The sequence below is a fragment of the Arvicola amphibius genome, chromosome 7, assembly GCF_903992535.2.
Source record: "Arvicola amphibius chromosome 7, mArvAmp1.2, whole genome shotgun sequence".
NCBI lineage: Eukaryota > Metazoa > Chordata > Mammalia > Rodentia > Cricetidae > Arvicola > Arvicola amphibius.
Genome location: NC_052053.1, coordinates 31,813,894 through 31,829,291, shown reverse-complemented (window position 1 = coordinate 31,829,291; position 15,398 = coordinate 31,813,894). Strand labels below are relative to the sequence as shown.

The 15,398-nt window shown below is 38.4% G+C and overlaps 1 protein-coding gene across 2 annotated transcripts in view; it reads left to right on the top strand.

Moving 5' to 3' along the window:
- Positions 1-260: 260 nt before the first annotated feature.
- Epc2 (enhancer of polycomb homolog 2) overlaps positions 261-15,398 on the top strand; it is a 96,010-nt gene continuing 80,872 nt past the window's right edge. For both annotated transcript variants that reach the window (XM_038337149.2, XM_038337148.2), the window contains exon 1: positions 261-456. In XM_038337149.2, coding sequence (XP_038193077.1) covers positions 304-456 — 153 coding nt within the window. In that variant the 5' untranslated portion in view covers positions 261-303. The remainder of the gene's footprint in view (positions 457-15,398) is intronic.

Genomic DNA, 15,398 nt, shown 5'->3' with positions numbered 1-15,398 from the left:
CGCGGGCTGCCGGGATCGCTCGCCGCCGCTGTGGTAATGTCCGCCATGTTGGCCATGGCGCAGGGAGCGGATCGGGCGGGCGAGCGGCGGATCTAGAGTGTGGAAGCGGCCGCGGGCGGCGGGGGGCTGTTCTGGGGCGGGGTGGGCGCCCATGCTGGGGCCGGGGGCAGTGCGGAGGAGGAGGAGGAGCGGGCCGGCCGCGCTGCACTGAGGAAGGAGGTGGAGGAGGCGGCGGGAGTGCTCCCCCCCTCCCCGCCCGCCCCGCCGCCGCCGCCCGGGCTGTTCCTGTAAGGCGGGGAGACAATGAGTAAACTCTCCTTCCGAGCGCGGGCGCTGGACGCCGCCAAACCGCTGCCCATCTACCGCGGCAAGGACATGCCTGATCTCAACGACTGCGTCTCCATCAACCGGGCCGTGCCCCAGATGCCCACCGGGATGGAGAAGGAGGAGGAATCGGTAGGGACTCGAGTGTTTATTACCCCCCCCCCTCTTCCCTCCTCCCCCCTCCCCTTTGTCAGCCGGGCCTCGCCATTCACAGAGCGCTCTACGCTCGCTGGAGGGCGCCGCTGCCGCTGCGCGCTCGGGACCCTACGCCGGCGGAGTAGCGTAAACCTGTCGGCCGGCGCAGCGCCCGCCCGCGGCCGCCATGTTGTTGCGTCCCAGTGTTGTGATTAGCTCTCGGCGGCGCTTACGCTGCCGTAAGGGGGCTCTGCCGTAAGCAGCGGCCGGGAATGGCGCAGGGATCCGCCGGGCCGCACTTGGCGTACGGCCTCTGTTTACCTTGTAGACCCGTCCCCGGCGCCGGGTTTAACTGATTGCTAGGCGATCTTTTCGTTACAGTTTAAAATCCTGGTGTGCATTCGAGTGCTTTTGAAATGGCTTAGGAAAAGTAAAGCCCTTTCCAGACAAACAGCCTTCGTGCTAGCGGGGTGATACGGTCTGTGCTGGCAAGATGATGGTCTGCGCTGCTCGCCGGAGGAGATGCGGCGGGAAGAGGCGGTGCAACCCTGCTCCGGGGCAGTGACTCCCGAGCGGGACTCTGCGTTAGCGAGCCTGCTGCTGCACCGCGCGCGGGCTCTGCCTGCCGGGCTGGTCCTGCTCGGTTGCACGGCGATAGGACGCAGCCCGAGCGCTAGAAACCAACCTCCGGGCCCGCGCTTCTCGGCGCCGCGTCCGGGGACGTAGCTAGCGTGCGAGATGGCCATTTCCAAGTTGAAAGACTCAGCGCGTCCACATTGACAGTTGCATTTTTGACCGGATGCTAAAATTTTCTTTTGGCAAAAAATGCTGTTTCCCTCTTCCCAGGGGTTAAATTTTACCTAAGAATGATTTTCCTCTGGTTTGACAGTGTTTACGACTCTGGAGTGTTGTTACTTGCGTGCGAAGTTCATAGTAACTGCACCCTGAAGAATTTCTTCAATGAACCTTCAGTCCCGCCTTATTGTCAACCTCGGGTGTGTGTGGATTGGTTCCCTTGCTTCTGTGACTGTCAAAAGAAAGCTGGAGGTTTTTGTGATTGGTTTTCTCTTTTGACTATTAATAGTGCAGGAAATGCATTAAAGTCTTTGATTGGCTGCTCGAATTCTGACCTCATTGTGTTGGTGCTTTGAGTTAATCACATTTCTCTTTGGTGTTTGATTACCTGACTTTAACATTTTCAATAGAAGATAAAATAGGGCCTCTTTTTAAACCTCTTAATTTAAAAAAAAAAAGGCAAGTTCTTATACCTAAGATTTAGAGCTTAGTCGTGCTTGACAAATTTGCTTAGGTAGTCATTGACTCAATTTTGAGCTACCTTCTGGCAGTGTCTTGCTATGGTAATTTAGAAGTTGCTTGGTTTTGGTAGCATGTTACTGTCTGTGCTGGCCACATATTTCTCGTAACCATTTCTTTTGGACATGTGAGTGTCTTTCCATTGTTTTCTTCTCTTCCTTATGTTGTCTTTTGTCTAAGGTTTGCCAGTTGTCGTCCTGAGTCTCCATCCCAGTAGTGCTCCTCATGGTGCTCGGTCTAAAGCTCTGTAATTGTTTTTACTCTAAACCTGAAAATCAGGGTACCAGTTATTCTTCTGTTTCTTCATGAATGTTACAGAGTGGTAGCTATTGTTTTTAATATTATTGCTTGTCGAGTATTCAGATCTCAGATACTGTGCTAAGAATTCTAGGTGTTTTAATATAAACCTTTTTTAAACATCTATTTTCCTGAGCTATAAGTTCAGAAAGATGCAGCAGTTTACAATAAAGATTTAATGAGGTTTCACAAATGTATACATCCAAGAATAAGAAACATTTCCAACTTCAGAAAGTGTTCTTGTCTCTGTAGCTAATCCCGGGACTGTAATTCCAGGAAACTGTCAACTTGCTTTGCTGTAGATTGGTGCTGCATTTTGAAGTTTTGTGTAAATGGAGGATGCCTGTATGTGTATGGCTTCTTTGCCCAGCATGATGCTATTAATTATCCTCCCTCTTGTTTCATACATCATGTATTCCTTTTTATTGCTGAATAATTACAAATAATATATAATCCATATGTACTTGTTACTAGACATTTGAGTTTTTCCTGGCTTATTATTTCTTAGTCCTAGTAATGACAGCCTTGTGAGTTGCTGCAGTTTTTTTTTATAGATAACCTAAAAGGTATCCCTGATAGTAATGGTCATCAAATCCTTGCCTTTGATGTCACAAAACCCCATTGTCAGAATCCCCATTTTTTCATACTTAAGATTCTTATAGATCCTAGAATTATCTATATTATAGTTATTAGATCCTGAATTATCTGTGCTATTATATTTATTAGATTTCAGAATTATCTATACTAGTATACTTATTAGAATTGTTGTAAATAATATATTTTATAACTCTGAGAACTTTCAGAACTGATACTGACTTGCTCAGACTATTAAGTTACTAAGTTGGGTTTTTTCATCACTTAACTCTGTCTGGCTTGGCCGCTTTTCTTTATTTTCTTTTGCAGGGCTTGGGATAGAACCATGGGCTCTGCACTCTTCCATTGAGCTGTTTCCTCTGCTTTGCTTTGCTCTTTGTTGTTCAGATTCTCTTTTTTTATTAGTAGTTACTTGAGTTTGCTTCTTCTATTGACACCATTAGATCAGACATCTTGTTTCCTTAAGTGTATAAGAAATTTGTGGGAAACAATCCTAGTTTATTATTTAGATTTTTCTCTTGTTAGAATATAACCTTTGTAATGATTTCTGCTGGTTTTGTTCATTAATATATTCCAAGTGCCTAGAACTGTGCCTAGCACATAATGTATATGCTTGGTAAATGTTTGTTGATAATCTTTTCAATATTGAGACCTGTTTTTCTATGCACTCTTACTCTTGTACTCAACTCATGTACATTCTCTGCCTCTGTGTGCATGTATATAGAAAATTCAACAAAAACTAGGAGGTTGTAGAAGCCTTTTTTTGTTGCTTTACTTTGATGCTGCACACAACCAAATATGATACTTTCGTTTTTCTCTTAATTTTGAGGCCTTTTTTGCTACTCAGTTTTTAAAAATTAACTTATTTGTTTATTGTACATTGTTGTTTTGTCTGTGTAAGGGTGTCAGGTCCCTTGGAACTGGAGTTACAGACAGTTGTGAGCTGCCATGTGGGTGCTGGGAATTGGACCCAGGTCCTCTGGAGGAACAGTTAATGTTCTTAACAGCTGAGTCATTTCTCCAGCCCCCCCTCAGTTGTTTTTTTGATCACAGATGTGGCTGAAGTATTATTTTTTTGTTCTGTGTTAAATAACTATTTTATAATTATAAGTAGGTTTCTATGAAAGAGATCTTTATATGTGCCCGAGCAAAAGTCTACATGAATCATGATTCAGTATTCATTCACCATATATACACCCACATACCTTTACCTACATATATGCATGTACAGTGTTTTTAAGACAAGAAGAGTCTTGGTTTGTGGCCAGCTTGGCCTCAGACTCACTGTCCTCCTGCATCTGCACCCTTTAGCTTATTTTCAAAGAAAAAGAACATGACTCATTTGAAGTTGTAATTTTCCCCATTATTTCTTGATTTTTATCATTTATCTTTTAAGTGATATTTCAGTGAAAGAAATATATTGAGTCTTAATATCTCTTCAGAATTAACTGAGACACTGATGTTTTTTATGATTTATAATAGAATGTAAAGTACAGTTTTATAAGTTGATATTGTAAAAAACATGAAGTATGTTTTTTCAACAAATTGTTATATGCCAAGTATTACCTAAATAAAACACTGGGATGTTAGTTATTGAAACACTGGACATCAAAGTTATATATATAAGCCAGTGTGCTGAAGTATTCTTTGTTCTTCAAAAAAATACATGTCTTTATTTCATAAAATTAAAATTGTCATTTGAAGTAAAAATCATTACAGTATCGGCAAAAACGAGGGGGCCAGGTTAACATGGCAGAAATCCGGGCATGTCAGAAAAAGTTAAATGCCACTACAGTTGCGAGGCGTGAGTGAAACTTCTGATGTATAGAGCAGGCTTCATGCAGAAAGAGAATTTGTTTTCTTTTTAAAAAGATATTTGTGTGACTAGTGCACACATGGCAGGGTGTTCCTGAGAGCGTGGGACAGCTTTGTTACATCATTCTCTTCCCACATTCATGTGGGAACTGGGGATCAAACTCAGGGCACCAGGCTTGTGTAGCAAGTGTCCTTACTCAGTGTGCCATCTTGCTTGCCCCGGCCCCCCAATTTGATCTTTCAAGCTTGGCTGTACAATATATATTGGTACAAATACTTGAGCATGAGGTATTTAAAGAAAGGTCTGTGGCTATTACACAGACAAAAGGAGGGCCCCTCCAGAGCCTCTCCTGTGCAACCCTCACTTTCCTCTCGCTGATCCAAAATTTAGGAGAGGGCAGTGCTATTCCTAATTTTATTATTCTTTTAACTTTTTCTTATTTTTGGATATATAGACATCTTTTATTTTTTTTCTAACTCATCCTATCTGAATGCTTTCTATCTTCAGTGATGTTTAAAATATCGTAGAAATTCAGTAAATATTTGATAAGTAATTGACGTTAAGTTGAGCAAAGCATAGAACTATACCAGATTCTAGGTAGCTTGAGTGTTAGGCCCAGGAATTTATAGAGTAGTCTGGAAGGGATTTCTCTGATGTGGTTCGGGAGTCAACTTTTCTAGTTCTGGTCATTACGTGGCTCTTAATGAGGGAAGTTGCCTACCTTGTCTGAGTCTCAGATTGCTCATCTTATGTAACCCCGCGAGTATGTTAACACATGTATTGAATGTGTGCCAGGTCTTTGTTAAGTTCAGTTAACTTCACTTTGTTAAGTTCAGGGTTTAGAGCTCATTATAGCACTAGGATATGTATGTGCAAATGTCTTATTTCCAGAGGGCAGAAGTAGCACTTTAGAAATTAAATGACTCGTCTAACATGATCTATCTAAGTTAAAATACCTTCGTGTCAAAGGCTGAGGTCTCATGTCTGACTTAGGTACTCGAACCTCACCTTTGCATTGCTTCATCTCTTAAATTAGTATTTAAAACAGTATTATTAAAGACACTAAATTCCTTTTGTACATACATTCCTTAAAAGTGTAAAGAAGTGCTTGATCTGTGGTGTGAGTTTAAATATTTGTTTCCAGTCTCTTAAAATGAGGCCCTATATTACATTTACAATTGATTTTGTTGGTTTCAAGTAGCAGAAAACAAAGCTGACTAGTTTAAGGTGTCCTGGGAATTAATTGTCCACAAGACTCCGAGAAATGGTTGAGTAGTCAAAGCCAGCACGGTTGTGCTATTCCCTTTAGCAGCAAATGACATTGATACCACTGATAACCAATTATCTCTGAGAAACTCCTTGGTTAAGTGTACCTGTTCCCTGTTCAGGCTATCTAGCTTTGCTTTCTTGGGCATGCTACTATTTATAAGATTCCATCAGTTTGTTGGAGGATGGATTGTAGTGTGCTTAGAAAAGTTAACAGTGGCATGAGAATGAGCATTCACTAAATATCAGGAATTACTATCTTTTAATTACAAATTAACTGCAGTTATTTAGTCTGTGTGTGATATATGATACATATATGTGATATATATGTGATATATATCACACATACACACCACACACATATATATTGTTTATTTAGAGACAGGGTTTCTAAGTGTAGTTTTGACTGTTCTGGAACTCTCTGTAGACTAGGTTGGCCTTGGAACTCACAGTGCCTCCACCTGGGATTTAAGGCACATGCCACCTCTTCCAGGCTATTTTAAATCCATGGTTTGACACATAGTGAATTCATGTACAAGCCATAAATTTGAAAGAGTAGACTAGAAGAAATTTATTTAAAGAAAGCCAATCCTTCATACTTTGCAGAACTGTAAGGTATGAGTTTCTGGGATTCAAAGAAGTTACTGAGCCTTCTTGACCCTTAGTGTCCTTATTTCTGAAATTGAATTAGACTGAGCTTTAGATGGCTTTTAGCTGTAAAATTAACTTGCATTGTGAGTTTCCATTTTGCCTAACAGTCTAGACATAACTAGATGAAGAGAACTAACAAATATAGTACTGGGTATTAGGAATACCCCTTTAGAAGATTGGACTCTGCAGTTCTTGAGGCCATTGTTCTAAATGAGAATTGTGTTTATTCGCTATCTGAGATTCTCTTATAAAGGGATAGAGCAGTCTACTCTGTTTCAGATATTTCCTTAGCTTTAGTTTTCTTGCACGATCTTTACTGCTATTACTCATTGCTATTAACTGTTTTAGTCAGCTTCCTCGTGTCTTGGGTTTGAACGTAAAATTCTATGAGGGGAGAGAATAAATATACATTTTTCCAATTAGACTAATTGGCATAAGAAAGTTATTATGTTTGTTTTATTTACTACCTTGCACAAGCTTGGTATCCAGCAGGAACTTCTGTCATAGCTATATGACAGAATATATGATGGAGGACTTGTCATATAGGCATTGGCATGGTCATAGCTACTTGGCTGAATTTGATTGTATGATTGAACATACATCCCTGCACCTTCATTTTAAGTAGAGTGGAAGTAGAGAAATAGTAAAAATGATAGGACCAGTAGAGGAGGAAGGGCTGATAGGAATAAGTCACAAGGGAGGCTAGTACAGATGGCAGGAGGCTTCTTAGAATTATTTGATTTGGGCTTAAAGTTACTCTTTGATTATTTGCCTTGCCTGTACTATGTAAATAGAAGACAACTGTACTATATAAATGGAACAGGACTGTCTTTGTGAAGTTAATATTGTGAAAGTAAATGGTGATCACTTCCAGGTTTCCCTCCGCAGCATTTTCTTTAGCCATCCACTCTTAGGCTCCCTTTTGCCATAAACTAATATTGTATTGAAATCAGAAGGCTGCAGAGTGAAAATCAGTCTGTCGTTTTTATTTGACCCTCCTTGGGCAAAGGGTGTAAGACTTTGGTTGAACCACAAGATTAGTTAATAGTACTATAAATTTGGCAAAATAACCTTGGTCTTTGCCTCTTCTCATGAACAAAATTAAGTGATAACTTCTAAAGGGTCGTTTTTGTTAAGATTTATTTTTATTTAATGTGTATGAGTGTTTTTGTTCGAGTGTATGTAAGTAAACTGGTACATACCTAGTGACCCCAGAGACCAGAAGAGTGTCTGATCCTCTGGATCAGGAGTTACAGGTGGTCATGAGTCGCCATGTGGTGCTGGACCAAACCCCAGTCATTCGCAAGAGTAGCAAGTGCTCTTAACCACTGAGCCATCTCATCAGCCTCTCAGAGGATAGTTTTAAATTTTAAGAGTTTATTTTTAGCAAGACTTAAATCTGCCTTAAATGCTGTTTGATAATAATAATAAAGTAGGAAGGAATGGGAAGAATAAAATATAAAGTATCTCCAAACACATTCTTTCCTATAGTTTCTCCTAGTTTCTTTCACCTGCCGATTGAAAAACTATTTTTATTTTTAAAAGCTTTAGTTTTAAAAGCACTAGCAAATTAATAATGTATTTTTTCTCTTTCCTTCTCTGTTTTATGACGGTAATTGTTAAATTGACTTAAAAATTAAAAGTTTTGAAATTACTGGCTAAGAGAACTAATTTTTTAGCTACTTCTAAAGCAGTAATTGGGCTCTAAATTAATAGTTGAGTATTTGTATTTGTTTTTCAGGTTTTTTTAATTTTAAAGATTGGATAAATATATAGTCATGAGAGAAAGTAGATTTGTGTGATGACAGCCTCTCCAGTGGCTGTAGACACACGCAGAGTGGCTGAAGAGGATGATCTGGTATACTAGTGAGCTTCAGTGTTAGCATATTTAGAAAACTGGAAAACAAGGTTACTGATGAGGGTAGCTATGCTACATATTTTATTCTTGTAATATTTTTCAGCTGGAACATTATTAGCAGTTCAGTCTGTAGTGACTATTGCAGGCAAAATGAGAAGTTTTTACATCTACCCACTGCTCATTAATTTCTGGTCGTATTCCAGTTTGTATAATTAAGAAACGATTTCTCTCTCAGTTTTCAAATGGAAGCTGTTAACACTTGATGTGAGAACCTTTATCTTGGGATTCTCAGCTTTTTTTGTGTGATGAATTCTTTTGGCAGTCTGATGAAACTTCTTAGAATGATACCTTAAATATACAAAATCATAGGAAAGTTATATTGGAAAAATTGAAATAATATTAACATTAAAGCAGGATGCAGAGTTGGATCTGGTTATGTTAAATTTGAGTAGTGAAGGTATAAACAGTATTTTGACAAGTAGCATTGTAACATGACATGAAAAGATTTATACTGCTTCTTACTGTCGATCACATTAGTAAAACCAAAAGAAATGCAAAATTTGCGTGAGGTTGGAGCAATTAAAAGATTATTATTTTCTTACCCATTCTGAGGACCCTTCAGTTATTTTCTGTGACTTTTTTTTGGCGATGTATGATTCCCAAGGAAAAGAAATTTATGAAGGATGCCATAAGAAACTTTGTTGCTTGCCTGTCATATAGGAGATGCATTGATTTCCTGTCCTTTACCATACAGCACAATGACTGATTTCCTAGACTGGGAATGAGGTTGTTCACATGCAGTACCTGGTAGGTAGGACATGTGAACTAGCTTAGCAGGACTTGTCAGGGCTTCTGTAACACCCCAAGCTAGTGTAAATGGTCTGTTCAGCAATTCTCAAATTTTCCATGTGTCAGATTCTTTGGAAGGTTTTTTTAAAACAGATTTTGGGGGTTGTATTCTCCAGTGTCTCAATCAATAGGTCTAATATGTAGCTTAAGAATTTTCATTTTTAAGACTTTCCCAAGTGTACTAGTTTTTTTTTTTTTCTTCCTGGTGTGACAAAATAATTTACAAAAACAACTTATGAAGGGTAGGGTTTATATTTGATTCATGATTTAAGGAGAGATGCATTGCACTGTGATAGCAAAGACAGTGCACAGCAGGAGTGTGGGGTGGTTGGTCACATTGTGACTGACTAGCCTGTGCACAGCAGGAGTGTGGGTTGGTTGGTTGGTCACAATGTGACTGACCAGCCAGGAAGCACAGAAGAATGCTGGAGGTAAGTACGGTTTCCTGTTTTTTTCAGTTCACTCACTTAAACCTTTCTGAAAACTCTAGGCAAAGTCATAGGTATGTTTCCATGGTGATGCTAAGTCTAAGTCTAGTCAAGTTGACAATGAGGATTTACTAAGAGATTCTGATGCCATTTGTCTAGAGTCTCTAAAATGTAGGATAGCCCCCTTTCTTTTTTCTTTTTTCTTTTTTCTTCATGTGCATGCATCTACATATGTCACATGTGTAAGGGGTGCCCAAAGAGGCCGAAAGACTGTTGGATCTCCTGGAAATAGAGTTAGAGACAATTGTGAACCATCCAACATGGGTTCTGGGATTTAGGTCACATTCAAGAGCAGTATATGCTAACTATTGGGCTGTCTCTCCAGCCTCTAAATATATAATTTTCTTTCTAATTGCAGGATTTCTTCATCAGTGTTTTATGGTTCTTACTGGAGAGATGTATTTCTTTCATTAAACATATTAAGTCCTAGGCATTTGTTTTATGGTTCTCCCTCCCCCCACCTTTGGTAGCTGTTGTGAATGGTACTGGCTTTGTCATTCTACTACTTGAGATACTTATGGTGTGTTGCTCTGCTATTGATTTTGTTTTGTTGATTTTGCATTCTGCAATTTTGATGCATTCTAGTGTTTTGGTGTTGTTGGGGTTTCTTGTGTATAAGATCATATCATCTGTAGAGTGACAGTTTAGATACTCTTCTTTTTCTTGATTACTTTGACGTCTAGCATTGTGTTGAGTAAAAGCAGTGAAAGTGGCACATTTGTCTTGTTACAGATCTTGATGTGAAAGCTTTAAACACATCCTCATTCCTTTAGTGATAGGGGTTGGCTTAGTGTAGACTACCATTAAATATTGTTGTCTGTTTCTTCTAATCCTAATTTATTTAGCATCTGTCTATGAAGGTTTGAATTTTAAGTGCCTTTTTTGCATCTGTTGAGCTGGTCATATGGATTTATAATTCAGTTTGTTTATAGTGGAGTGTCACTTTTAACTTGCACGCCATGAACTACAGGTGTGGAGTTTTCCACGTGTGGCATTCTTTTGGATTTCCAGATTAGATTCATGAATCCTTACCCATTTTTCCATCATAACAATATTGCATGTTTATAAAGATGTCCAGATTATTCCAGAAAAGTATGGGGGGTAAAAACAAAACCCGTAAATCTCAGCCACCTTGAGAAGTCCATGATTGGTTTTTGGGGGTGAGTGTACTGCTATCTTTGCCTTTTTTCTGTATAGGCATCCCTTGAATAAGAGAGAGGGGAACAGATGCCTATTTTGTTTTGCTTTTTAACTTGTTTCTGTTAGATTGAAAATCTAAGAAAAGAATCTCTTCGATTGAGTCTGTGATGTCTTGTCATTTTGGGTTAGTCTTGTCACTGAAGCCTATGATGTGGGTGGTACAGAAACAATCCAGCTTTTATTTGGATCATTGCTCTAATTTGAGCTTGGGATGAGTAGTGGTTCTCAAAAAACAAAGGGACTAGAAGTAGATATGTTTATTAAATCCTTGTGGGCTCTATGGCACTGATGTAACTAGGTGGTAGATAGTTCAGAGTATGCATTTACTGTCAGACTGTTGTATATTGACAAATATTGACATGCAGTCAGTAAGTTTAGTTCTTAATAAAAAATGTTTCTGGGGCTGGAGAGATGACTGCTCTTTCAGAGGACCTGGGTTCAATTCCCAGCACCTACATGGTGCCTCACAACTGTCTGTAACCTCAGTTTCAGGGGTCTTGATACCCTCACAAGGACATACAAGTGGGCAAAATGCAATGCTCATTTTTTAAAAAAATTATTCTAGTTATGTAATTAAAGTTAAAGGTCCCTCTCTATGGTTATTAATTACCTTAAGCTTTATTATAGAATTTCCATGGTTTCTAGTATGTGCTATTTTGTTTGTTTGTACTGGGATGAAATCCAGTTCTTTGCTTATGCTAGATGTAGTACTCTTCACTGAGTCCCATCCCAAGCCCCTAGACTTTCCAATGCCCACCCTGCCCAATCCAGATGGATATTCAGTTGTTTAAAGAAAAAATAAAGTCCTCTTTTGTCTGAAATTTCTTAGGTGTTGGGGCCTTTGAGTTTCTTGAGATAGGGTTCTTGTGTTGCTCTTCTATCATATATCCAAGCTGATATGTGAGCCTGGAGTGTAGGTTATAGGTGTGTGCCAGCACACCCCTCTTACGCCTAACATAACTTTCTCTTTGCTGATTTATTGAGCAGAATGTTTACTGCTTTCATTGTTGTTTATAGTTCCATCATTCCATTCCATTATTTATTTTACCTCTTATAGGACTTTTCACCACTGCCTCTCACCACTCTGCTTTTTCAGAGATTTCCTAAGTACCTTACCATTGCATAGTTTTCCATGTGAACTCTATAATTATTTTGCCAGAATCCAGACAATAGTGTTTGCATTTGTCTTAGTTAGGCTTTCCATTGCTATGAAGAGACACCATGACTGCAACAACTCTTATAAAGGAAAACATTTAATTAGGTAGCTTACCATTTTCTGGGGCTTAAGTCCTTTATCATCATGGCGGGAAGCAAGGCAGCATTCAGGCAGACATGGTGCTCTAGTTAAGAATTCTTACATCTTGATCTAAAAGCAACCGTAAGTGGTCTGTCTCATTGGAAGTGGCTTGAGCATATATGAGACCTTAAAGCCCGCCTCCATAGTGACAAACTTCCTCCAATAAGACGACACCTATTCCAGCAATACCATGTCTGGAGGCCATTTTCTTTCAAACCACCACAGTGTTTTTGTTAGGACTCTACATACATTGATAAATCAACTTACAGAGAATTGACTTTTCATCCAAGAACATAGATTGTCTCTTTATGAAGTCTGTTTATCTTTGAGGAATGTTCTTACAGATTTTTTTATGTTTTCGTTGACTTATTTGAAGGAGTTTTTATTGTAAATAGCATTTCAGTATTCCTTCCCACTTGTCATTATATTTATGAACGTGATTGATTTCTTGTAAAAAAAAGTTCTGTATGTGTACCGTGAGTGCCTAAACATGTGTATGTGCACCCTGTGCATGCCTGATGCCTGTAGAAGCCAGAAGAGGGCATTCCCTGGAATGACAGTTATATAGACCATTGTGAGCTGCTTGATGTAGGTGCTCTGAACCAACCCTAGGTTCTATGCAGAAGTAGCAAGTACTTTTAACCACTGAGCCATCTCTTTAGCCCAAGCTATTGATTTTTGGTTTTTCAAGACAGGGTTTCTCTGCAGCTTTTTTAGAGCCTGTCCTGGACCTAGCTCTTGTAGACCAGGCTGGCCTCGAACCAAGCTATTGATTTTTATATGTTAATTTCAAATTCTATAACATTACTAAATTACCTAATTGTACTAGGTTTTGCATCGATTCCCTTGGGTTTATTGAGTTATATATATATCTGCTAATAGAGATCGTTTGCCTCTACTTTTCAAACACTAGGCCTCAGATTGTTTTTCCCTTTTTAATTCTGTTGGTAACTTCAGGTTGAAAAATTGTGGAGAATAATGAGCATTCTTATTTAATGACATTTATATGAATGTCTGTCTCTAAGCAAGTATGTACAACCCATGGGCTGGGCATGCAGTCAAGGGTAACTTTGATTGTATTCAAAATAAACCGTAAAATTCTTTAAATTGAAATTTTTTTATTTTGTAATTCTATTGTGTGGTTTTTATTTTTCTTTTAACTAATTTATTTTGTATGTGTGTCTGAGTGTATGTCACATGTGTCTGGTGCCCGTGGAGACTAGAAGAGGATATTAGATTCTCTAGGGCTAGAGTGATAGGTTGATGAGCCACCTGCTATGTGTACTGGGAGCACAGGAAGTGCTCTTAATAGCTGAGCCATCCTCTCTCTAGTTCCTACTATGTAGTTCTTGAGGGTGAACGTTGAAGATAACAATGTGTTGTAATATCACCAGATTATATGCCCCGATAGTACTTCTCTGTTAAATAAGATGTAGATTATTCTTCATTGATTTATAGATGTGGAAAAGATAATAGTTACTTTACGTATTAATAACAGAAAATACTACATGTTGTACATGTTATGTGGTACATAAAATGTAATATGTGTATATATAAAGTCTTTTATATATCTATTGTAAATGAGTGTAAATATCTTTAAATGCATTTTGTTTCTGTAGATTTGCCACATGAGTTTTCCCTTCACTAATGATAAGTACTGTGAGCCTGCACTATCCTAGCTTTCTTGGAATGAACTCTATTTGGCAATGAAGTGTTTACCTTTTTCAAAAATTAATTTAGTTTTATTATCGACAAAGGGTCTTAACAGAGCTTTCACATCTTCTTGACCAAATATGGTCACTTCAAAGCTTCTGTAATTCATTCTTCTAAATTACTGACAGATGGAATATGAGTGGCTAGTTCAGGTCCTGTATCTAGTTGATTCCGTTAACTGACTTTGGGCATGTGAGGTGATTGGTTGATGGCCATACCATTTGTGGGAGAGAATGGGACTTGACTTTAAAGAATGGGACAGACGCCTGCAGAGATACCTACAGCAATTTTATATTTGGTAGTACAAAATTCATAGCTATAAGCTATTAATGCCAGTTTGACTATCTGGATTGTTGTTTCTCTTCCTGGTAACTGGTGTCAGACACCTGGATCACCGATGACTGGCTATTTTACTTCACAATACATGTGCTTTGTGGTAACTTAGTTCTACATTTCTAAATGACCTTCAGAGTCAACCACCTTCCACCCTCAACCCCTTAAAAGACCTCTTATATTCTTAGTTGAGGCATACTTTTGAATACTATGTGGTTTTCAGAGAATTAGCATATATCTATATTGTATACAATAACCTATTAAAGCTGGAATTTAGTATTTGAATGATAAACTTATTTATACTTAACATAGTATATATATGAAGTTACGTAATTGGATAGTGTTGGCATTTGTGTCCCTGTAAAACCATTGCCACAGTCAGAATAATGAATATAAGTGTTCTCCCTTCTACCTTGAATTGTAAACAAGTCTTCCTATCACTGGAGATTAATGGCATTTTCTAGAGTTTTATGTAAATGTAGCATAATTTTAACCCTCTTTGTGGGGTTATTCAGCATTTTCTTGTTTTTAAGATCCATACGTATTATGACATTCATCCTCAGGAGACAGGCAGGAGAATTACCACAAATTTGAAGTTACAGGCCTGCCAGTGATATATAGTGAGACACTTTTTTTAAAAAAGCCTTCTCACTTCTGAAAGGAAGCTTCATTCTTTTTTCTTGCTGAATATTACTCCATTTTATAGTTGTTGTACACTAGTAACCTGTTAGGTGACATTTGACAGTTAAAAAATAAATTTGCTATGAGAATAATGACTTTTGGTAAATAAATGCCTTGAGCAAAATGGCTTCAGGTAATGGTAGTTTTATATAAAAGTTTGAAGTGGCAAACTTGTTTTCCATAGTGTTTCTATCATAGTGATACCTTTTTAAGGTGTGTATATAGTTGAAAACCTTGTTACGCAAAAATTTGGGATAGAGATTTGGTCTTACCTGGGAGAATGTTTAATATATTAAATATCAGGTCCAATCCTAAGGGTAGACAGTCAAAATGTGCACTTTATAATGTAATTTATTTATTGTTATGATTCCCTACATAGTTCAAATTCTTGTTAGGATTCAAGAATCTTTGATTGGAGAGCAGAACTCTCACGTTTCTGTTCGTTGTTCTTTTTCTGCTATAGAACACATAAAGGCTTTGACATGTGTTTGGAGGTAGTTGTAAGATTGTAAAAAGTTGTAAAAAATTCTTTTAATTTAAAAAGTATGATATAGTATTGATAATGGAGAGTGTTGTGGCTAA